The sequence below is a fragment of the Numida meleagris genome, chromosome 2 (assembly GCF_002078875.1).
Source record: "Numida meleagris isolate 19003 breed g44 Domestic line chromosome 2, NumMel1.0, whole genome shotgun sequence".
Taxonomy (NCBI): domain Eukaryota; kingdom Metazoa; phylum Chordata; class Aves; order Galliformes; family Numididae; genus Numida; species Numida meleagris.
The window spans coordinates 46,069,812-46,094,760 of record NC_034410.1 but is presented as its reverse complement, the minus strand read 5'-3'; the positions used below and the strand labels follow the sequence as shown (position 1 = coordinate 46,094,760).

Here is a 24,949-nt window from a genome sequence, read left to right as displayed (position 1 = left end):
CTCAGCCTGACAGCCGATTCTCTCCCAAGGCTGACCCTGATACAGGGTCTCTGTTTGGGCGCCACTGGAGGCAATTGAGGCACAGACTCCGTTGCTAGTGCAGGAGGAAGACGCTTTATTGTACATGCTTACAACCTTTTATACCTGCATAACAACCCCTTGGTCACATGTCCTAAGGTCTTTTGTTAGTCAAAGTGGGGGATTAGTCTTCGTTTTCCTACAAGGCATCACTCATTTTCACAGCAGAGGGGCAGGTGTTGATCTCTGCTCTCTGGTGACAGTGACAGGACTCAAGGGAATGGCATGAAGCTGCGTCAGGGGAAGTTCATATCGGAAAAGGTTCTTTACCTGAGGGTGATCGGGCCCTGGAACAGGCTCTCCAAGACAGTGGTCATGACACCGAGCTTGCCAGAGTTCAAGAAGTGTGTGGACAGCACTCTCAGACGTACAGTTTGATTTTTGAGTGGTCCTGTGTGGAGCCTAGAGTTGGACTCGGTAATCGTTATGAGTCCATTCAAACTTGAGATATTCTGTGATACTATGATTCATGATCTAGTTTCTTACCTATCCAGCTCATTACCAGTTTCTCTCCTGTTTTTTTCATGTGATAGCAGAGGCAGCAGACCAGGATGTTTGGCCATATCTCAGTCCCCAGAGTTTGTAGGCCAGAGGATATGGACAAGCCTTTATTAAGCTAATATGTTCTGCTTTTAATTTGCAGTGCCTGGTGCTGTGAGGGGAGTTAATGGCCCGTCAAGTGATTGATGGGATTGAGGCAGCTGTAATGTCTCCATCACTCTCTGTTTTTTGTGACTATTATTATTTAATCAAGCTAATTTAGAAAGCAAAGCTCCTCTCTGAAAACCTATAAAATTTGTGCTAGATAGGAATGGTATAAATAGGAAGTATCTAGGAAGAAACAAAGACAAAGGCAGGGCGATAGCAGCAGACATTGAAGGAAATCTGACAGTGACATCTGAAATCCATTTGACTGTTTTTGTTCAGTTGCAACTCAAGCAGAGTTTTGTTCCAGAGGAGTGAGTGAAAGGACTGTAGGGCTTACATAAACGTGTAAGAAAATCAGAAAATCTGTCAAATTAAGCCCCAAATTTAGGTTTCATTTTAAATCAGTAAAAAATGCATTTTTGAATTGAAGGATTAAAATAATTTAAGGCACTATATTTATTGATTTATAATGCACACACATTTCATTAATAGCTTTGGAAAGATTAAAAACATAGGTCAGTTGTACACTTTAAATCAGAAGAGTAAGCAGTCTAAACGTGGTACCTTCTCTGAGTACTTTTCACTGTGCAAAGTTTTTGAGGTGAAATTCCTCTATAATGATTTTGATGAATCACTATTTTCGTTAGGAAATAAATGTTTCAGATACACTGGCTGGAGTAAGTCATAAATATTACCTGGATTAAAACTGGAACGCTGTAGCGTTAGCTCTCTCTTGCCCTCTCTTTCTCTTTTTCTCTCTCTCTCTCTCTTTTTTTTTTTTTTTTCCCTAAATAAGTATTGGTCTAATCTTATTCAGTAAGAAATTGCTCTAGGAACTTCAGGTATTAGGAAATAGTTGGGATTTGCCACAGGTTAGTTACAGAACTCAAAAGTATCTGCTGCAGATTCTTTCTGGGTATCGTAAAAAAATGAAGCAGATGACCCTAGGGTAGTACCAGAGCTGCTGCTTTCCTGGATGACCAGAGTCACCATCCTCTGTTTGGTAGCTGTCAGGGCTGATGTTGGAAGATGACTTGGGGGTTAAAAAAGGAATGAAATTGACTGATGGTCCATAAGCAGCTGCAAAACTAGAGATTTTTAAAGCTTTGCTGCCACCGTATTATTTCTTCTGAATATTAGAAAAGCTGTTTTGAGCGATTTCAAACAAGCTTGTTTTAAAAACATGAAGTGTAAAATTTGTCTTCTGAAAGCAAATTGATTTTGCAGAAAAAAAGCATTAAGAATTGTTGGCTTACCACGCATCATTGTAAGCAACTGATTATTTTTTTCTCTTGCTTTCAGATGGCACTGGCATAAACATCCTGAACTATCTGCTTGATCTCTTTGCTTCAAGACCTTCTGACTTTCCGTATCTTAATCCAAACATACAAGATGATAATGGAAATACAGTGATGCATGTTATTTTTCAGAGAGGATTTTCAAAGCAGGCAAAGAGAGTAATGGATTTACTGGCAAAATTTGATGTTAACTTCAATATAAAGAACAAATTAGGAAGAGATGTGAGGCACAGAATTAAGAAAAGTGACCCACTGCTACTTGCCTGGAATACTGCTGTATCAGAGAAGAAGAAGTACCGGCAGGATATAGCAGGGCAGTCAGTTAAAACACCTAAGCCTACTCCAGCTTCTGATGTGTCACAGCCAAAGAATTCAGGACGTTCTTCTTCTGGGTCCTTATTAAAAGTACCATCTGGCAACACAGCGCGTAATGATGTAAAAAGCCTGTCTTCTGTAAAGACAAAAAATGATCAGTTAGCAAAGCAGGAAATTGAAAAGATAAACAACCCCTTAACTCTGCAGGAAAGTCTAGTGCAGGAAATCGCAACTCTAATTCAGCAATTGAAATGGGGTGACGCCCCGAGGAAGGATAATTCTGTGGTACAAAAGCAATCTTCAGGCCAGACAAATTTGGAAGAGGGAAAAAGTGCATCTTTACAACTCTGTGGAAGCACAGTTTGTTCTGAAGGAAAAGGAGATGACAGAGAGAAAAAGAAGGGAGAGCAGGAATTTAGTATGGGCTTGTCTAACGGAGAGAAGGAAGAACCAGAGGAAGAGAAGATTCTGAATGTTGAGGCATATGTGCAGGAGTTTGATAACATGACTTGGGAAATAGAGTGCACTCCTGAAGCGCTGAAGACATTGGGCAGCAAAGATGTACCTCATTATCTGAAAACTAAAACTATAATGACAATTAAGCGGCTTGGCAATGGGGAATGGACTAGGGGTCTTCAGAAGCCATTGAAACATTTAAAAGCCGATATCCAGCTTTATGAAGCCAAACTGGGCAAAGGTGCAAGAATGCTATGGGAACTTGCGATTGACTTTTCTCCTCGTTGCAGTGAGAGTGCAGAAAAGATTATGGAGACAGAACAGACAAAAAGTCTTCCAGAAAAATCGGGAAGAGTTTACACAGAAATAATCAGAATTTGGGCCATTGTTCTCGATCACTGCAAGCTGAACCGTGTTTTAGACAATATATGCTTGTCCTACAATCGTGGCTTATCTTGCATCTTAAGGAAAAAGCTCAAAGGCATAAATGAAGGACATCAGAACTACAACGTGACGACACATAAGCGTGTTCCACGTTGTTATGTTGAAGACCCTGAGAGAGAAAAATCAAAAGAACATACTATCCCTGAGTATTTCCCTCCAGCCAGTGCAGCAGAAATGGAATACAATATAATGAAATTTCACAGCTTCAGTACTAACATGGCCCTTAACATTATAAATGATGTACATTCTGCTGTTGAGTACCCTTTCCGAGTTGGGGAATTAGAGTATGCGGTAATTGACCTCAATCCAAAGCCCATGGAACCAATCATTTTAATTGGGCGAAGTGGGACAGGAAAGACAACTTGCTGCTTGTATAGGCTTTGGAAGAAATTTTATTCCTACTGGGAAAAATCCACCATGGCAAACGGTCCTCTGCTGGAGAGGCAAACTTGGCGACAGAGACAGTGTAGTGATGTTGAAAAGGCTAGGTTAGAGAATGAAGAGTGTCAAGAAAAACAGGACAGTGATGATTCAAGTGAGGAGCAGGTGAGTGAGGAGCAAGACCAGGACAGTGAGGATGAAGAGGTTCCTACGGGCACAACTGATACAGAAACAAATCCGTGTGATAACTATGAAGAAGGCCAAATGTGTAATTCAGAAGACCAAAACAGGCTGGAGCATCTGCACCAGATCTTTGTAACAAAAAATCCCGTCTTGTGCCAAGAAGTTCAAAAGAATTTCATTGAACTTAGCAAGTCTTCTAAGGTAACCAGTCATTTCAAGCCTCTGGAGCCAAATGTTCACAGGCTACAAGACATTAAAGATGAAAATTTCCCACTGTTCATCACCTCCAGGCAGTTGTTGCTGTTACTGGATGCATCCATGCCTGACCCATTTTTTCCAAGAAATGAAGATGGGAGTCTTAAGAGAACCATTGTTGGCTGGAGTCCCCAGGAAGAGTTGGTGATACCAAATTGGCAAGATGAGGATGAAGAAGGTAGTGCTGAAGCAGAACGTGGTGATGAGGAAAGAACTGCTGATGTATACTCTAGGGAGAGTGACCCTCGGACTTTTGTGACTTACGATTTATTTGCAAATGAAATTTGGCCAAAAATGGTAAAAGGTAAAAGCTTGTACAATCCTGCACTTGTTTGGAAAGAAATAAAGTCCTTTCTGAAAGGCTCTTTTGAGGCACTGAGTTGCTTTGGAGGTAAACTTACTGAGGAGCAGTACAAAAAACTAGGCCGGAAGAGATCGCCAAACTTCACAGAAGACAGAAGTGAAATCTATCACCTCTTTTGTCTTTATCAACAGATAAGATCTCAGAGAGGCTACTTTGATGAAGAGGACTTGCTGTATAACTTATCTCAAAGACTCTCAAAACTTGGGGAGCTGCCATGGTCCATCCATGAGTTTTATGGTGATGAGATTCAGGATTTCACCCAGGCCGAGCTAGCACTGTTAATGAAATGCATCAATGACCCTAATTCCATGTTTCTAACTGGTGACACTGCCCAGAGCATAATGAAAGGAGTTGCTTTCCGTTTTAGTGATCTGAGGTCACTGTTTCATTATGCAAGCAAAAACACCATGGACAAGAAGCAGCGTGTTAGAAAACCGAAAAGGATATATCAGTTGTACCAAAACTACAGGTCTCATTCAGGTAGAGTATGAAATTTATGATCTGAGCTTGTGCTCTTCAGATGTCGCTAATGACTGAGGTTTGCTATTGGCCAATTCAAAGCATCTTCAATCAGCCATTTTTTTGTGTGTTTTTTTTTTTTAAGAGATCAGATGATCAGCTTTTTCTGTGTTTTGATGTGACAACTGAAAAAAACACGAATGAATGTTACTAAAATTGTAATTTTTTGAAGTCATGCTTAATGCATGTTTTGTCTGTTTGATTTGAAGGCAGCTTCTCAAAAAAGTAATCATGTGCACTTCCTTTCCTTCCTCAAATTGCTAGATTTTGCAGGATTGATGAGCTACTTGTACTTTTGATGTTAGTTTTGCATTTGACCTTCATTTTGTTAGGAGGTCACTGGTAAGTCTTTGTAGCACACTTTCTGATCTTTACAGGCCCAGGAATGAGATCCACTCAAAATATCAGAAGCATGAGGCTTACAGCTTTTCTTTTCTGACTCATGTTTGTTTTTGAAATGATACTTCTTAAGGTCAAAATCTTAACAAAATCTTTGAAAAGTGTCTTTGCAAGAGAGTATGAGACATTCTGATTGAACCTTAAAATCTATATTCTGCTTATTGTAGGTATTCTCCGTCTTGCGTCTGGAGTGGTTGATTTGCTTCAGTACTATTTCCCGGAATCTTTCGATCGGCTTCCGAAGGACTGTGGTCTCTTTGATGGACCCAAGCCTACTGTCTTGGAGTCCTGCAGTTTTAGTGACCTGGCAATTCTGCTGAGGGGCAACAAAAGGAAAACACAGCCTATTGAATTTGGAGCACATCAGGTTTGCTTTTCTTAGGTATACAGCTTTTTGCAGATTGTTCCAGCTGTGCTACTAAAGAGATAATCACTTTATATGGGCTGCCCACAGCTTTTTTTAATCCCTTCTATTTTACTGATAAACTATGCCTTTAAAACTCTGAAACAGTTGTTTTGTCAGTTTCTGTTTCTGTCTTCTTTATGCGTTTCTGTCTCTTTCTGCTCTTAACTGCATCAGATGATTATTTTCCCATTCTTTTCTAACTCCAAATTTTCTTACACCAGATCTGCAACAGTCCCCTCATACCACATATTTGTCGATCTTCTAGGGGCAGCTTTGTGTAGCGTGCTGGAATGTCTCTGTTAAATGCTGCCTGGTTTTGGGAAACCTCTTGCATTATCTTGACATGTTTGTGTGTCTTCTGCCTGTGGCTTCCTAACATGTTCTTTTTATTAATATATTTTATTATAGGTGGTATTGGTTGCAAATGAAACAGCAAAGGAGAAGATACCTGAGGAACTCAGTTTAGCTCTTGTTCTGACGGTTTATGAAGCAAAGGGCTTGGAATTTGATGATGTACTCCTTTACAACTTTTTCACAGACTCAGAGGTACTTAGTTCTTATCTCTGTTCTGCCTTTTTTCTTAATGTATTGATTTTACATGTGATCTACTTGGCTTTCCAGCTGGGAAAGGATTCAGAGTTTCTTCTGAAGACAGGTAGTTGCATCACAGTAGGAAACAGAGTTCTATGAAGTGAGCATGTCTTCCCTTAGTTCTGCATTTTTCTTCAGACTGGCTGTTGCAATTTCAGGGAGAGCCTTGGGGATCACACTTCTGCCATGTGCCAAGAATACTGTTAGCTTTCAGCATGTCTCTCCTTACCTCTGACCTGTTCAAGCAGAGCAGTTGGAGTGACATTCTACTATCCTTGCATACCTTTTACTTTATAGTTGCTGGGTCCTGAAAAAGCACCTTAGATCCCCTGCTTTGCATCACTGGTGCGTTGACAGAGTGAGTTTTTTGGTGTGATAGCTTACAGACTTGAAATCACTTGTCAGCTGGAGACAAGTTAAAACAAACTGAATGCTGTTTTTTGTTTTTTTGTTTTGGTTTGGTTTTAATTGAAAGTTTAGTAAAAAAAAAGTTTAGTAAAAAAAGTGTTCAGAAGCAAGTGGTGTGTGTGTAACAAGGGAAGTATGCTCTGTAACAGTCTGTGGCTTAACTCTGAAAACTCACTCTGATCTAGCTCAGGATTTGTTAGGATACTTTGGAATGTCTAACAGTCTGCAGGGGACCATCTTCCCTAGGATGGCCTTGGATGAGGACGGGTTTCTTTCCTGTAGGTGCTGAGGTTTTTATCTACTCCTTTCTTCCCCTTCGTGGTTCTCCAGGGAGCTCAGACCCTGCCCAGGTGTTCCAGTGGGTCCTGGCCTAGTGGAGGTCACAGAATCATAGAATATCCTGAGTTGGAAGGGACCCACAAGGATCATCAAGTCCAACTCCTGGCTCCACATAGGACCACGAGAAATCAAACCATATGTCTGAGAAAGTTCTCATTTAGAGAGATGCAACCTCAGGCCTCCCCGCAAAGAGCTATTGACCACAGCTTCATCACTTAGTGCTGAAGCAGGACCTCTGTGGCCAAGCAGTAGCCAGTATCCTTACCGAAGGTGCCTGCAGACTTCTAAACACCCATGACTGAGTTACAATGCAATTAAATATTCTGTGTGAACATCTCTCTTGCAGATGCCCTCTGGGCTAGAGCCCTCAAAACAGTGTTTCAGATGTGACTTGCAGCTATTGAAAACCACAGATGTATAAAATAAAACTGAGGGGAGCTTGCTGGTGGTTTTCCATAAAGTAAGCACTATGTGGTGAGGGTGAAAAGAGGGACCTTGAGGTAAATGACTTGAATGTGGCTTACTGAGATTCAGGAACATTGCGATACTAGCTGTCATGGCAGATTTCTCAAAGTTGATATGTTTTGAATGATGTGAGCTGAGCTTAGAAAAACAAGAACTAGTAGCAGAATCCAGAGTTTAATGTGTTGGGCATTTTAATTTTGTTAGACTAATCTGTGTCAGGCCAGGAGAACTGCTTTCATATAAATATTCAGTTTTCCTGCATGTCATGAGTTATTTGGGTGAGCAGGGAAGAAAAGTTCACACTGAGGTTTTCTGGTTTGGAAAGGTGAACGTCTGAACTGTTGTAAAGACAGCAAATGTTGCTGGGTGCTGTTTATCATTTGCTTGATTTGGTTTTCATGGGGCTTGAAAGTGAGATTTGGAATGAGTCCTGTTTCAAGATGCAGATTTAAATGAAGAATCTAAAAGTAAAAAATTGCCAAACCTCTAAAACCCAAATTTATGCCATTATCTGGCTGTCATTTTATAATCTGTAACAGGCTTAGGAATGGTTTGATTGATGATTTATTGTAACCAGAATTTTGGAATGGGTTTTGCAAGTGTCCTGCATTTTTGCCAGGATGCTTAGGGCTCCTGGCTGCTGAAAACAAAGCTATTTTAGTCATATAAGAGTACTTTTAAGTTTCTGGCACAAACTTAGTGCTTTGTGGTCAGTTTTCCTTTAAACACCAAAAAGGGAATAAAATCAACATAACATTTTAGAATATGATTTTCTATTTTGTTAGTTTTGTGGAGGATCAGGAGCCTGCAAAAAGGTGCTATTGGGATCTGGCATTTGTTGCATGACATGAGAGGGCAGAAGAGAAATCTGTTGCCACGCTGAATGTACATTTAAGCATGTTTATGCACATTTGCAGGAATTACTCATACATATACCTGTGTCACAGTCCAATACAGTCCAACCAGGCTCTTTTAGACGTTCCACATGAATTTCTTTTTGCTCTTCTTTAACCCTCTTCCAAGGAGACGGGTTTGTTGGCCACTTAGGGACTACCCTGTGGCTTGGACCAGCACTAGCAATCACTAGTGCTGCACACTGAGCCTCAATAAATTCATTGCACAACTGACCAGATCTCATGAATGTGCACAGTGACGGTGAGAACATAAACCTATATGAGTTACTGGTGGATCCACCTCCATGGCTTCAGCCCCCTTGTTTTGTGCACGGGCTCCATCCCATCGTGATTTACATCACCAGAGATGACTTGTTTGTGAAAGGTGATGTCCCAGATGTGCCTCTTCTTAATCCACACACTTTTCCTTCCGAGTCGATGATTCAGCAGAATGCCTCTTTAGGGCAGCACCCAAAGGACAGCAGCTGCTCGCCTTTGCTTGCCTGGATACTGCTTGCCGCAGGTCTCCTTGGTGCTTCTGGGATGAGGTCGGTGAGCTGTGGGCCAGCCTGCCCGCAACTCACTGACTCACTGAGCTTGTCAGCCCTGTAGTGCCAAGGAAACTTGGCAGCTGCTCATCCTAACCTTCAGGCTTGGATTGGTTCAACATGTCTTACATGGCACATTTTAGCATAGCAGTTTGCAACTTGTCAGCATTCTCCTACTGCCTTTTACCTTTGAACCCCACCCCAGGTTGGTGGGGAGCAGGCGCAGTGCGTCTGCCTGCTGCAGCGTTGGGGTTTGTAGAAGAGTCCCTGGCCACAGGACCACAGCTTGAGCCTTGTCCGCGGTGAGGGTAAGCTGATGTTCTCCTTGATGAGCCATCCATCCTAGGAGTGTATCTGCAGCTTTAGCTGCAGATTTATAGTCTGTCCGAGGAGGATTTTATGTTTAATATCAGATGATGATGATTGATAAATGTGGTGCTATATGCGATTTGGTTTTAGAAGACTAATACAGCAGTATGCTGAAATCACAAGAGAAGCATTGTACAACAGTGGCAATACACAGAGGAATCACAATACAGACATGATTCCTGTATGTTCCCAAACAGTCCCTGTATGCTCCACTGTCACAGGCTTGGACATCCTTAATTGCTGGAGAGTGTGGCTTGAAGCCAGTTCAAGCCAATTACTCTCTTCTAGGTTTGCTTTGTTTCTTGCTCTCTTTCTTTATTCTGTGTTCAGCTGAGTCGCTTACCTCCCCTGTGTTGGGATGACAAGCTCAGGGAGACACTGCATTGTACTGGCTATTTCAGGAAAAGCTGTATGTTCAACATGATGATGACTTGATACACACACATGTATCTCAAAGGTTGCTCCCTAATCTCCCATGTGTTGAGATGAAGTTCCACTTTTTTGGTTGTCTATAGGTTCTTCCCTGAGATTTTTTTTTTTGTCTTATCCCGTTTAAGTTGTTTTCAATTGTGGGTGTGTGCTGACTGATCACAAAATATGACCTTATCTTTTGCATATTTGGGCAGTAGTAATCGCTGTATATGTATAACTTCATTTTTCTGACATTTTAGGCTTGCAAAGAATGGAAGATCATTTCTTCTTACACTCCTGATTCGGATGTGCAAGTAGGAAGCAAAGTGCTAATTGAAATGCCTTTAGAGGATGCTACTGCTATGCAAAAGAGACCTACTTCTTTTAATGTAGAAATGTACAAGGTGAGTTTTTCATAACATTGGGAATAGCAAGGTTACACTAAACTCCTAAATCTTAAAAGTAGGGAGATTTCTTCAACAATTATGTTAATCTTTTAGTTGCAGCTCATTGAGGTTGTTTGATCTTTTTGGTAGCTCCTACTTGTATAATCTAAACTTGATTTTGAAAGATTTTTTGTGAATGCAGTTCGGTAAGAAACAAAAAGTAGATTTTTAGGTGTATATACAGTGGTTAAAACAAATAGCAAAACATCTTGTCAGTGTTTATTATTACTTTAATCTGGTTTCAGATCATTGTCATTACTTGAAAGTTAAGGAAATTTTACTTAGACTCACTTGAGACAGATATTTTCAGAATTGTACTGGGAAAAAAGAAACAAGTAATTACATAAGCAAGTGATTAGAAACAGGAAGGACTGTCACAGTTGCAGCAGCTACATTTGTGGTAACAGCAGTTGCTTGCATATTAGGTGGACAGTTACTTACGTAGCTAAAAAATCATATATTTCATATTTAGATTTGCTTAGAGATACTTTCTTTGTCATTCACTTTACATATTCATTGTTTTCTTAAAACTGCAAATTATGTCACTTTGTAACAAATCAGGTAATCTGGCATTTGTTTTCTTTTATCTATTTATATTATTTTTGTGGTGGTGTTCTGCTTCAGATGCTGAATGGAGAACTGAAGCAGTTGTATACCGCCATTACAAGAGCCAGGGTCAATCTTTGGATCTTTGATGAAAACAGTGATAAACGAGCACCAGCTTTTAAGTATTTCATCAAAAGAGAATTTGTTCAAGTTGTCAAAACAGATGAAAATAAAGGTAAAGTTATGCTAAAGCTTCCTTAAAAGAGTCTAAAACCAGACAACCTACTGAATGCTTTCTTGCTTTCAAGCTATGTAATAAAGAATGTTAATTTCTGGGGTCCCTCTAAGAGTTTGCACTGATATTGCCCTTGCAAATTTTCATTGATTTCAGTAGGTCTTACTTGTTTGGGCTCTAAAGATCATTTGTATGTGTTAATAAATAACATAATTGCTAACTCATAGGTATAATTTTTTCCTGCACAGTAATGAAGGCGGCTCATGGATTACCATGCTGGCTGAAAGAGGTTTATCAAATCAGAGAATTTAGTTTCTATAAAGACAGTGAGTTTACTTAGTTTTGTCCAAAAAAAGCAGAATTTTTGTAGGCTTTTCAAAACCAGACCCTACTCGTTTGTTTCCAGGGCTGACTGGAAGAGGTGAAATGTATTTAACTCACAGTTACCATTACTGATGTGAGCACAAAACAAAGTTCAGAACATTATGACATGTTCATGCTTAGCTTTTGTACGTAGTAAGTGATTTCTGCTATTTATCTCTTCTAACGTAACATTATTTCCCATAATATTCTAGACTTGGATGACAGCATGTTTGCTAAAACTTCATCTCCAGAAGAATGGATTGCACAGGGAGACTACTATGCTAAACATCAGTTCTGGGAGGTAGGAGCATGTGATAGCATGTGCTGAAATAAGGATGCTTACCTATTCTGGAACCTTCTTATTTTCTTTACATCTATAAAATCATCTGTAAACCTTTAGTGGCTCTATAGCAGTGTTTTTCTTATTTGTTGGTTTTTAATTCTGTAGATGTCTACAGACAACTTACAAACAACTAGCAAGAAATAAGGAAAGAGAGAGCAGCCTGTTGTCTGTAAATTACGGACAGAAATGTGCAGGTCAGAGAGGGGGAAAATGTTTTACCATGCACAAATCAAAGATGATTGGGAGTAACAATTGTTAGCAACAATACAAAGTACTAGAACTTGTGAATCTAAACCGCATGCTTGGCACTATCACTACACATGAATTCCTGTAGACATTTATTTGAAGTATATTGATTTGGGTGATGCTCTCAGTGCTCTTCTGTGGGTTTTTTTTTTTGAATAGTAATCAGGGATGGATACAAAATGCATATTAAGGAACAGCATGTAAGAACTAAGGGAATTTGCTACACCAAGAAATCTGGGAAAAGTGCAGCAAAATTATGGTTTAATTCCCTTACTGTTTAAATGAAGATTTTACACTTTTTTTATTTGCTAAACTGTTAGTTTACACAATTCAGATTTGGCGTGACAGTCATGCAGTTTTAGATTCTTATTTTGGTGATAGCAGAAGGAAAGCTTCCGCTTTCTGATGATGGCAGCATAGTTTTTTCAATGGAAAATAGATACTTATAAGAAGGCAAACATTAAAATACTAAGCTGCCTCTATGGTATTTCTCTCTTCCGAGGAAAAAAGGCAATTTTCTAAATGGACGGAAAATTGTTCAAATAAAAAAAAAAAACACTGTTGAAAAAAATTAATCTTGAAATCTGAAATGTAATAGCCATATTATCTGCTGTTCTGTTTTCTTCATAACCCTGATCTTTGACTATCACCACTACATAAAAGGAAGTTATCTGGGGAATTATGCCTCTCTAAGACTGGCTTGCAATGTGGAATTTCCAAACAGAATTAAACACAAAATTAATGGTTGGAATAAGGAAATATGATATGGGAAAGTGAGAAAGGTGATAAATAGGCCAACCTTGCTAGGTGCATAGTTAACTCTCGATGATTCCCTTTAACTTATCACATAAGGGGACTAGTGTGGTCAAAGCATGAATAAACTTTCCACGTTCTCTTATTTAACTTTGCACAATTTGTTTTTCCTAGCTTTGATTAGTAGAACTAATATGGCAGCTGCCTAGTGACTTACCAGTTAATGATTTGGATCATCATTCAAAATCATGGTGCTATTTGTACCATCAGCCTCTCAGGAATTTTGCTTTTATTGCTTCCATGTAAATTTTGTAAAACGCTTTAATTAAAATTCTAATTGTGATAAAGTCACGTGTGGACTGACTTTAAAGCTTTTCTTTTTGTCCTATGAATATACTGCTGTCTTTCACCTTTTCCTTCTTCCATTCACCCTGGGGTCTTTCTGTTTTCCATTACAGCAGCTGTAAAATTAAGAGTTGCTTTTATGTGATAAGCCGTAGGTTGGATGCACGTGGGTAAATGCTGTGTGTGTTCTCACCCCAGGTGGCAGCCAAATGTTACCAAAAGGGAGGAGCAGCTGAGAAGTCAAAGCTGGCTCTGGCACATGATGCTGTTCTCAAAGTGCACTCGAAGAAGAGCAGTCCCAGGTAAGTACAACACGAGTGGGCATCATTCTCAAGTGCCGGACCTCATGGGTGTGTGTCAGGGAAGATGCCCACCACAGCTGTGAGACCAAACTGGAGAGATGCAATAGGCTTGTAGGTGAAGTGTCTGTTACAGCTTTTTGGGGTGATGAAGGAAACTGAAGAAAATTCAGCACAACTGCTGCAGGATCTGCGTTGCTGCCTCCGTTGGGAAGCAGTGAAGGCAGTTATAAACTGTAAGCTGTCCAAACCAAGTGTGACCATTGCAGGATTCCATGAGAGAAAGGAGCAGAATTTGCACTACCTGAAGAGGCTTTTTTCTCAGATACAGAAATAGACAGCATATACCATCAGCAGTTCTCAATTTTAATTAGTCCTACTACTTAACCAAGAGGAAGGGATGGTGTTTTACATTTGGGAAGAAAAGCTGCTAACAAAGAGTGAGCTTTGAAGTAAAATTCGTGTTTGAGCCAGTCTAAATTAAACAACTTGAACTAGTTCTGAACCAAAGAACAGTTTTAAAAAGGGGACAGATTTTGAGACGAATCATTTATTTATGCTGTCAGCTGTGTGGAATTGCTCCAGGGCTGGACTGGGGAGAAAGTTTGAAGTTCCCTGAGTTAGAAGTTAAAGGCTGACTTGACGTGTGTAAGAGGGAAAAAAACTAGTAGTGATAGCAGAATGTGACTAGAGCAGAGGGAGATAGCACTGAAGGGAGAAGAGGGAAAGCCTGAGAAAATGTTACAACTGGAATTTACTAAGGATTACCTTTTTTAAAAGGCCTGTTTTGTGTTAATAGCACTGCAAGGAGTACAAGCATAGTCATAAAATCTTGTGATCACACAGAATTTGTTGAGGGGACTGAAATTCTTAGTTGGCTGTAAGCTGAAGCGCTTATCAGTTGGATAGGGTTTGAGAAGCTAGGTTTATTAGGATAACTTGTAAAATAAATTAACACAAGATAACATACAAGATCATACAAGGAAAGCTGATGTTGAACAAGACATGTTGACAGAACATAAATAATAATGAAGCTGCTATTTCAAATTAAAAATATTAACACTCTTGCACAAAGCATGAACAAGATTCCTGTGTGCTCTATACTTCATACAGTTCTGATTCTCTCGGCTCAAGAATGGTGAATTCAAACTAGTTCCTTTTTACTGCTCATGAGATTCTGGAACAGACTTCTGCTCAGAGCAGTGTTGGTCCAAAATCCAGCTAATTGTGAAGTAATGCCTCATCAGTTTAAGTATGAGGAGGAATGCATTATGTCAGTGTTGGTTGGATTCATTTACAGATCTTGTGATCTTAAACTTCATTTAATTTGAGTCATTTTCTCTTTCTTACTTTCTACAGGGAAAAACAGATGGAATATATGACATTGGCTAAAACTTACTTGGAATGTGGAGAACCAAAACTATCACTAAAATGTCTGTTTCAATCAAAGGAGTTCCGGCTTTGTGCAGAACTGTGTAAAAAATTAGGAAAGGTATTAAATCCTTACCCTATCCTCTCCTTACCTCTTTCATTTTCCTGCATCTTTTTTCGCCTCCAATTTGGTGCTTGTACATCTTTATAGAAATTTTAAAGGTGATCTCTTTCAGAACTCATAAGGTAATAGTATCTTTCTGTGACGCGGTAGTAGCTGAACTAAAACAGCTCCTTATGCTAGGACATTCAAGAGGAGCACATTCCCAATGATGCATTTGTCACAGAATAGCTTTAAGAGAAACAAAGAGGACAATGCAGTTATATAGTCTAGATTTATTTCTTTGGCTTTCCTCAAATGTCAACATCAGTCATTTCTGCTTTGCAGTTGAAAGTTAGTTACTGACTGATTTCATGAAATTTAAGCTGTTATTTGTCTCATATATTACTGTGATGATACTGCAGTTTCACTGATTAAAGACACCTAAATGGAACCCTGAAATTTGTATGGGTTAAGAAATGTACTGAGAACAATTTTCTAGGCTTGTGAGGGTATTTTTTTTTTTATCTGCAGAACATTTCCACCAAAATATCTTAAAGTGATTGTTCCCAAATATTTAAAGTTTAGGACACAAGATTAAGGTTCTTATTCTGCAGCTAGAACTGTTCTAATTTAATTTAGTCCTGTTGATTTTGTGAAGTGTGGAAGTCAATAAATGTATGTTTATTGAATAAATATATTGAATAAATATATGTTTATATTTTTAATAATAGGCAGAGAATGGCAAGTACTTTGTAAATCCTTAATTTTAAGTTCTAATTTTTCCAATGCAAGTATTTTGAAGGCTTTTTTAATTTTAAAAATATCTGTTCAGTTTTATTGATGGCTACTTAGTAAGTACTTGATTACATTAAAAGACTCTGATTACATTTTATTAAAGCGTGCTTGTGTATGAGACACCTGCATGATAGAATTATTAATTTTATTCTATTCATGTAGTTTTGGGTGTTTAGAGCGCTTCGATTTCATTATTGACTTCTGCATTGCAGATGAAAGATGCTGCAGTGTACTATCAGAAAAACCAGTGCTACAAAGAAGCATCTGAATGTTATGAACAAATTGAGGAGTTTGATCTGGCAATTAAGATGTATTGTCAAGAGGAGCTCTATGAAGAAGCAGCTAAGGCAGTTGAAAGGTATCTTTCAATATTGTGTTGGAAAATAATTCTCTTTTCCATCTCCAACCTCAGCATAATGCAGCTGTCTCTCCATAAAGTTTTAATGAGAATTTTGGCTGGTGACTTTGTTTTATGTGAAGTCAAATTCATTAACTTTGTCTGAATTCTCACTGGTGTCGTGGTAACACGTGCAAAGCATTCTATTGCATTCATAGCTTGACCAGCAACTAGTTTGACTTTCCTAGGTTTCTTTTCCAGTCCTGTATTACTAGTCATGTAAATTCTTCTTTGACCAGTCCTCTGAACTAGGTTTCTATGGTAAACGTAACAAAAACATCTGATAACAGTAATAAATGCTTCCCTTCTAAAGATGAATAGTCATGGATTCAACCACTTTGTCACTGACTTCTGGAGGAATGCAGCCATTAGATATGTGGTAGTAATGCAGAAGTCATTGTGGCAATTGAACTATTTGTGTCTCAAAATCATTTAACTTAGAGCGGAGAACAGTAAATGACCAGCTTGCACTGCCTCTTGGACAGAGTCCAAGAGGTTCCAGTCTCTGGGATGAGGTGTACCATACCATCTCCCCCATGGTGTCTAAGGGCAATTAAGAGCAATCTCACACTGTTCTTGATGAACAGATTTTATTTGTATCTTTTTGACAGAACTTTGCATCTTGCGCCATCCTTGTGACTTCATTAGATCGCTCTTGTGAAAACAGTTAATTTATTGGCCGCACCATTCATTACACCTAACTTGATGACTTTTTAAGAATATGCACATCAGTTAGACTTCCAGCAAGGCCTCCAATACACACCTTCTCTGAAGTCCTTTGTGATGCACCTTTGATAATTCCTATGCCATGATAGCTGTTTTTTAAAAGACTAAAGCTAGTTTAATATGTAGAGATATATATGTAGAGTTTCATCCAAAACTTCATTAAAGTCACCTTACCAACTAACGATTTTTTAAACCAGCCTCCCCAAATCATTCCTATAAATTCATTGGCAAAAGTACAAAAATCTTCACTCCCACGTTTATCACAAAAAAATTATAGTAATGAAAATCTAATTTACTCACTGTAAGAGACTAGTACGGAACATTCTTGTCTCGAAGTTTGTTCAGCATCACCCATCTGAGACATATCCTGCTTGGCAAGCCTTTGTGTTCAATGGCTAGTTGTATGGTTGTGCAACCAGAAAGACCTGATTTTTCGGCTATTGTCTACTGAATTCTCAGGACAGGTCAGGCTGACTTACAGGGGGCATCTTGGAAAAGCCAACCACCATGCAGTCAGTATGCATACCCAACAGCCTGCCAGGTGGCAGGCGCATGATTGCTGCATGATGCAACAAGAAAATCAGGTAGCGCAACTGGAGCAAGACACTCACCCGTCAGGTTATTACTCATTTTCAGCGTGCAAGAGAGAATCCTTATTACCTTAATAAATTGACATCAGCCACAAGTAATTGATAACTGAGTGTTTTAAAGTGTATGTTCTGAAAGATGCAGCCAGGTGCTCTGCTTGGGCACTCAGTAAGCAGCAAAGACTATGTATGACAGAATTGAAACAGTTCTCTAAACTGACTAGTTTATGTTCATTTTGCAGAATACTATCTATATTGGCCTTGTGGAGAACTGAATTATTTTCTATTTTCATAGAATCATTAAGGTTGGAAAAGACCTCTAAGACCATCTAGTCCAACAGTCAACCCATCCCCACCATGCCCACTAAGCCATGTCCCTCAGTGCCACATCCACACACCTCTTGAACTTTTTCAGGGATGGTGACTCCACCACTTTCCTGGGCAGCCTGTGCCAGTGCCCTACCACTTTGAGAACAATTTTTTCCTAATATACAACCGGAACCTCCCCTGGCGCAACTTAAGGCCATTCCCTCTCATCCTATTGCTAGTCACCTCAGAGAAGAGGCCGACCCTCACCTCTCCACAACCTCCTTTCAGGCAGTTGTAGTGAGCAATAAGGTCTCCCCCGAGCCTCCTCTTCTCCAGACGAAACAATGCCAGTTCTGTCAGCTGTTCCTCATAACACAGTTTCCATTCTGGTCCCTATTTATGTAAATAACCGCTCTACATCGAGGCTTACTTTAACAAACAGAAGATTATCACTGGTAAAATGTGATTGAAGTAATTTGACAGCATGGAGAAAGATTAATTAATGCTGTAAACCTTGTGATCTTGTTCTTACCAGAAGTTTTAATATTCTTGTTTCAGGCAACCTTCTGTTGTTTGTAACTAAATTCCTTTTGTAGATCTTTTGGGATTACATGATTGTTTTTCTAATGATAAACAATAGTCAGAGTTGAAATAGTTGTCCTTTTTCATGGAAGAGCTTCTTGGGGTTGCTATTTGTTTCTTGTTTGGGGAATTTTAAAAAATTGCAGTGATTTTGTGTCTAGGTTGATCATCCATAGTAGTAAATTGATATATGGTTTATTTCAGATATGAAGAGATGTTAAATGCAAGAGGACAAATGGCATCCAAACTCTCATGTACAGCAAACCAGTTGTATTTGGAAGCTGCTGCAAAGTACCTAAGTATGAACAGAATTGAGGAAATGATGCAGGTCCTCTCAAAACTTGACACAGAGGATCAGCTTGAGTTTCTGAAGTCCCGTGGATGCTTGCACCAAACTGCAGACTTGCTGAAAAGAGAAGGTCGACAAGAAGAAGCTGCAAAGCTAATGAAACAACATGGGTTTGCTCTGGAAGCAGCCAACCTCACAGCTATAAAGGAGTTTCGTGCATCTTGTTTGCTTGCTGCAGTACGTGCTGGCACAACTCCTTGTTCAGAGTCGGACCTGGTGGACAGAGAGATCATGCTAAGAGAAGCCCTTGAGCTATGTGAACAAACTAATCAGAAGTCTGGCATTGCTGAGGCTTTGTTTTTGCAAGGAGCTCTGAAGGGAGACTTTGCAAAGCTGAGCAACGCATACTTTCGGTTTCTATCTTTGAATCATTCTGCTGGCGCAGTTGAAGTTCTCTTTGTGCTATCTCACTGCAGTGCACCAAGCCAGGACATCCTCATTAAGGCAACACGTGGCTTAATGGCTCTCCTGGATCTGGTTAAAAGTTTGAAGAAAGCAACCACCAATGCAGAGAAAGATATGGTAAAGTCATGCTTTGCCTATTTTGGAATTGTCCCAACAGGTGACAGTCGTTGCCAGGTATCTCAAAATGAAGCTGAACCCATCCTCAAGTTTTTGTTAGACAAGGCAAGTCTAAAAGAGAGGAAAACAAAAGGAAATTTCTCAGTAAGCACAGAGGAGATAAAATCAGCTTTGAAGCAGCACTTGCTGAGCAGGTTGTGCTCCATCACCCATGAGTTACTGAACAAGCATTACCCCGATATTTGTATGAAGTTCATTGTTGGCTTGAACTGTGAGGATACAACCTGTGAGGATTTCCATAAGCCCTTGATGCGCCATGAAGCAAGGATGATATTTCAGTGTAAAATGAACCTAGCAGCAATAAATGGACTACTCTTGGAAGCCACGCGTGCTTTCCCTAAAGAGCTTCTGAGTCAGTGCAAAAGCTTTGATGGTCTTTTGTCTTCTGACAAGTATGTGTCATGTAGAGCCCTTCTAGAGACATTTTTTCCTAATCATTTCCATTTGAGAATACTGTCAGAAAACCCAAAGGCATGCAAAGAAATACTGGGCTTTAGTAACATTACTTCCAAACCCTGTCGAGCAGTGTTGAATGAGTACATCTTATTTAAGTTTAAAAATGAAGATGCTAGAGCCAGAAGAGAATCGAGTGACTTGTGGCTAAGCGCCATGAAAGTTTTTCTCTTATCTTCAGGATATCCCGAAGAATTTGAGAAACTTCTTTTTAAGGAAGAGGACGATTATAACAGAGAGCTAAACTTTGCTTTGTCAAAGGCAAAAAATTCTCCAAAGAGTAAAAGCCAAGGAGCAAAGATCAAAGGAATAGATGGCAGACATGGCATGTTGCAACCTGACAAAAAAACTGAAAACGCAGGAAGAACGCACTTGTGCTTCATTCGACTCCTTGAAAGTTCATTTGAGCAATTCTATGTTTATAAGAACCCCGAAAGCTGTAAAAGGCTGTTTTTCCGTTTTATGAACGTCCTGGTCAAGAAATGCACAAGATGCCTGATTCCAAGCATAGGAAATACAGTGATGTTGTTGGAATTCCAGTATATTATCTGTTGTGCTGTCCTAATGCGACTCAACAAGAACATGACTCTGTGCCTTCCGAAGAGTTACATTGCTCTCATCCATTATTGGGATTTTTTGTTCAGAAGCAAAGGCCATGGCAAAGAATTTACAGAGACATTTTCCATTATACAAGAGTATAGACCAAAGGACATATATGTAGCTGAACAGAATTTTAGATTTCATCTCTGTTACCTAGCAAAAATTTTGTGTGGGGTTCATGAGAATTTCAGCGTCCTTCTGGATGCTTTTGAGGATCCTGACTGTGTAACTTCTGGAGAGGCTGAGCGAACTGTAGTGCTGAGCTTAGTGATGATACTGAATGCTGACCAGGTGCAGAATTCTATGTGTAAATACCTCCTGAGCCAACTCTTTCCTGAAATAATGGCGATGCTGAAATCAATGAGGAAAGACTCTCCCTCAAAAGTGCCTGTAAGATTACTAAAGGTAGTGGAACAAGTGGCTGAGGCTTCAAGTGTGAGAGAAGTCGCTGCAAGCCTGCAAGAGCTTCTGACAGAGCGAGATGAGGAGTACTTATTTGACTGCCGATGGAGGTGGGACTCTCTGTATACTCAGGGATATGCACCCATACGGGGTATCCTGTATGAAAATGTAAATTTTGACAGGTTTATAACCTCTTTGGATAAGACAGAATATGCTGATGAGATAGAGAAGGAACTTGAAAGTCATCAGTGCTTAGAGGACCAGAAGGATCCCCTGGAAGTGATTGCACTCAACAAGCAACAGAAGCAAGAGCAGAAAGCATCTGCTCTACGCCAGCTGTATCGCGTCTTCCATTTTATTTTTACATGCATGAGGTGGAAAAGGAAGGCCTGCTGCAAAGCAGAGCCTGTAGCAGTGAAAGGAGAGGAATTTTTATCAGATATCTTCAAAAAAGCAGATATTGACCAAACCCAGTGTGACCTCTGTGGAGTCAGATTTATCCAGAGCACTGAGAACTATTTCGGTCAGACTGAAGGCGTGGAGGCAGACACTTCCGAAGCTGTGACACCAACAGAAGAAAAGATGCAGGTGGAAGGAAATGCAATTATTGCAGCCAGTGAGGCCTATATTGAGCACAGAAACACAGATGTACACAGAAATAATAGTGCTGCCTACAAAAACTATGCTGACTTTTTCAGAAGAAAGATAGATCCAAAAATACGTGATGGCCTGGACATAGTGGAGGCCATTACAGAAAAGACTTACACTCAAGACCATTTAGCCTATAAAGAAGGTCCCAACTTATGCCAGAGAAAAATCAAAGAGAACATTAAGAAGATTTCAGATGCAGTAGAGGAAATCTATGAGAGAAAAGCCTGGGCTGAAGGTAAGACTTTTTGTTTTTCTTTTAAACAATGTAATATGTCATTTGCGGCCAAACTTCTAGACACAACAAAGCTCCATTCAAAAATCTTAATGTGGTCAAAAGAAATTAAAAAATACTACGTATTTCACTATAGAGATTGATAAGTTGTGGTACTTAGGAGATATGTGTTTTGATATAGGATTTCTTTCTCATTGCTTAAAGCATTATTCTATGATGATTTTTGCAAGCAAAATTGAATCACTGAATGACTAGCCCTGGAGCAAAATTGTTTGGGGTACTTGCTGTGGGAAAGTGACATCTTACATCAAAATATTGTTACTGGCTTTAGTGTAGAAATCCGGCAACCCTGTCAAGTTGTCACCGTGATGGCTGACAGTAATGAAAAACTGTAGTGCTGTGTGTGTTCGTCAGCTCTTACCAGTGCAATACGTTAATTTGTAACTAAATGTTAGGTTATGGTCTTCACTTTACTGTGGAAGCTTTATCTTCACTCCTAACTGAAACCTTTTCAATATGGATAAAATGTATAAATCTTGCTTATTAGTTAGGTTTCTGCTGAGAGAACCGTGACAGTGGGTCCTTGTTGTTTGACATGTAGAATGTCAGAGGGATAATGAAAGCCAGAAATTTTAATTCCCCAAAATAGATAAACCAAAGTGTGTCCAAGTTTCAGGTACACCTTCAAAGGAACGCACAGGGATGAAGAGGTGAGCTTCTCCTCTCGTCATGCTAGCAATGTTGGTTGGCTTGGGGTGTAATACATACAGCTTCTTCATCCCCAGTAGTGAATTTGGTCTGTGCATGAAATCACTGGAGACCAAGACTTCTTGCTTTGCATCGTTATCGTACACGTGTCTGTGTCACCATGCTTGGCTTTTAGCTACTGTCTGTCACTCAGCTGGTGTTCTTACAGAATACTATTTGTGCTCCATTTCAGCTGAAGAAATAATAACTGAGCATGCCAACAAATTGTTTGCTGTCACTGATGAGGCTTATAAGTGGCTGAAGAAAATGGATTTACAGAGGATAAAGGAAGAAGGTATGTTCTCAAATGACACAGATTCCTGTGCCGCCTAGTGGTCACTGTTTGGTAATGGTCTCTTAGCTTCACTTGCTTCACTCTCCAGGTCAGCAGTGCTGTAGATATTCACACAGCATCACAGATCTCTAGGCAGTGAGAAACAGGCACCTCTACAGGAGGCTTGGGAAAGTACAAGTTATTTGGTCTTCCCTCACAGCTGGCTGCAGAGGGGGACTCAGATGGAGCAAGGCCCTTCTCCTGACACTCAGTGGGTCCCAGCCTGCATGGAGTGTGTGTTGGTGTGCATACAAGCACACTCAGCTGTACATTTAGCTGCGTCTCAGGGGCAGTCCTCGGGATAGAAATTGTAGTGGGGGGCAGAAGACAAGCTGTCTTCATTTTCACCTGTTAGTGCTGTTTTTCAACTGTGCTGCAGCAGTGCATTTATTGGCAGTTAAGTGGTCCTTTGAGTTCTTGAAAACCAGTTTCTTAATAACACTGATCCTCAACTTGTTTCTAAGATTTCTGTGAAAAAAATATACATAGATTTCTTTTGTTTTCGGTCATTTTACTTTGTATTAGATAAAAAGTAATATACTTGGATGCTGTCAATTGCACCAGAGACCTTTTAGGGCAAGTTTAAGTCTTCATTATGCCTACCCAAATGTTTAAGGATAAGCACATATTCTAGTGGTAGAATTGCAAAAACTGTGTAAAAAAGCAGAAATAAAGTGATCAGGCTTACAAATTGCACTATATGTGAAGTACTAAAGTAGCTCTATTTTCGAGAATTTGATTGTGGTAAAGCTTTGTGTTACAACTTTCTATTCCAATAAAGATACAGCGATAAGACTGCATGAGGATGCTCTCACAGTCGTGCGAGCAGCATTGTACTCTGTCACTCCCTCTTTAGAACTCAGTAAGAAAATGTATCATCTGCTGAAACTGAACCTTGAGAGAGGAAAGACACACTTCTTAAAAAAGCTGAAAGCTATAGCAATCAAAACAGATGTTCAATGTAAAAATAATGACTAGTGCAGCAAGGCGCTTTGTCATGTTAAACCCAGTACTTCTTAAACATGACACTATGTGTACGAAGATATTTTGCTGACATATAAAATCCTAGTGGTAGATCTTGTCATACTGTGAAGAGAAAAAAGATGTCATGTCTTTCCATTTTGCATTAATGTCTTGGTTTTTTTGTTTGTTTGTTTGTTTTTATACAGACTTTGTTCATGATCGAGACTTGGAAAATGAAGTAGAAGATGAAAGCATGGCTTTTGAAGAACTTGCCTATAAAAAACCTTCAAGAAAAAAAGGAAGATGTGGGAAATGGTAATTAGAAAAAATATGCAGCTGCTATCCCATCCTCTGGTAATCTAATTTTAGAATAAAATATTAAGCTCATGAAAAAGAAGAATAGAGTGGTGGGGTCAGAAATGGGAAGAATGTAAAGAAAAAGCAACTTATGCTATTGTTAACACTTCTGTCAGAATAATGAATTGTGGTGATAATGTAATTGGTAAAACCTGTGACAGGACAAATTTCCTTTCAGACCTGTATCGCTTCTTGAAAGTAACCAGCAGCCAAAGAAACAAGCAAGTGGGAATAAGCAGTCGTGTTTTGGCCTTATCTCAGGGGTATTTTTCTACCAAGTCTTCATTTTCTTCTTCCCTGTTAATTGACATAATCAATCTTCTGAGCTGGAATACTCAGAAAAAAGATAGCTTCTCTGATTTTAAGAGGTTTTAATGTCTGGTTTTAATGTCTGGTTTTAGATTACCGTTGTAAACTTACTGTCTCTTGAGTCTTATGTTTGGCATTTTTTAAGTCTTCAGGTGAGGTACTTGGGGTATCTCTCTTTTATATTTTTATAGACACGAATAATCATTCCTAAGCTCATTCATGGTTTTTTTTGACAATGTACATACTTCTAATTAGATAAGTAAGAAAATTATGAATTTTCTTCTGTTCCATAAAATTTTGATATAAACTCTTACCTGTACGTATTGAAATATAGATAATCTCTCTTTAAAGAGTATTACACAGTGTTTTATAAATTTCAATCAAAGAAAGCCTTTTTGTAATGTTCAATAACATTTTATAAAATTTGTAAGATGTTTAAAACTGTGTGATTTTGTCTCATTTTTGAATGCTTTGGGAAAGCCAGAGGTCACTGACCAACTGTGTGAGTAGGGTACAATTTGGGCCAGAGTATCAGTTCATGATGGCACTATTTCACTTCTGGGACTTCAGCGTCTCCAACATGCTCTGATCTCCTCATTTTAGATGGATGCATTTGAATGTTAAACGTGCACAATTACAGAGTTATTTAGCTGTTGAAATATTTTATCTTAAACAGTGTGCTGCTTTGTATACATAACAAATTTTTTTAATAATTACCTTTTGCCAAAAGCTTAGGAACTTGCTATTATGCCCA

The 24,949-nt window shown here is 39.3% G+C and overlaps 1 protein-coding gene across 8 annotated transcripts in view; it reads left to right on the top strand.

Annotated features, from left to right (window-relative positions):
• Nucleotides 1-24,632, top strand: part of TRANK1 (tetratricopeptide repeat and ankyrin repeat containing 1) — a 53,144-nt gene extending 28,512 nt beyond the window's left edge. For 6 of the 8 annotated variants that reach the window (XM_021386258.1, XM_021386260.1, XM_021386263.1 and 3 more), the window contains 12 exons: nt 2,029-4,902; nt 5,508-5,707; nt 6,155-6,292; nt 10,031-10,174; nt 10,841-10,997; nt 11,573-11,661; nt 13,246-13,349; nt 14,706-14,838; nt 15,828-15,973; nt 18,421-21,488; nt 22,426-22,527; nt 23,736-24,575. In XM_021386258.1, coding sequence (XP_021241933.1) covers nt 2,029-4,902; nt 5,508-5,707; nt 6,155-6,292; nt 10,031-10,174; nt 10,841-10,997; nt 11,573-11,661; nt 13,246-13,349; nt 14,706-14,838; nt 15,828-15,973; nt 18,421-21,488; nt 22,426-22,527; nt 23,736-23,848 — 7,268 coding nt within the window. In that variant the 3' untranslated portion in view covers nt 23,849-24,575. Of the gene's footprint in view, nt 1-2,028; nt 4,903-5,507; nt 5,708-6,154; nt 6,293-10,030; nt 10,175-10,840; nt 10,998-11,572; nt 11,662-13,245; nt 13,350-14,705; nt 14,839-15,827; nt 15,974-18,420; nt 21,489-22,425; nt 22,528-23,735 lie in introns of all 8 variants that reach the window. The other 2 variants (XM_021386257.1, XM_021386256.1) reach the window with 1 other exon arrangement.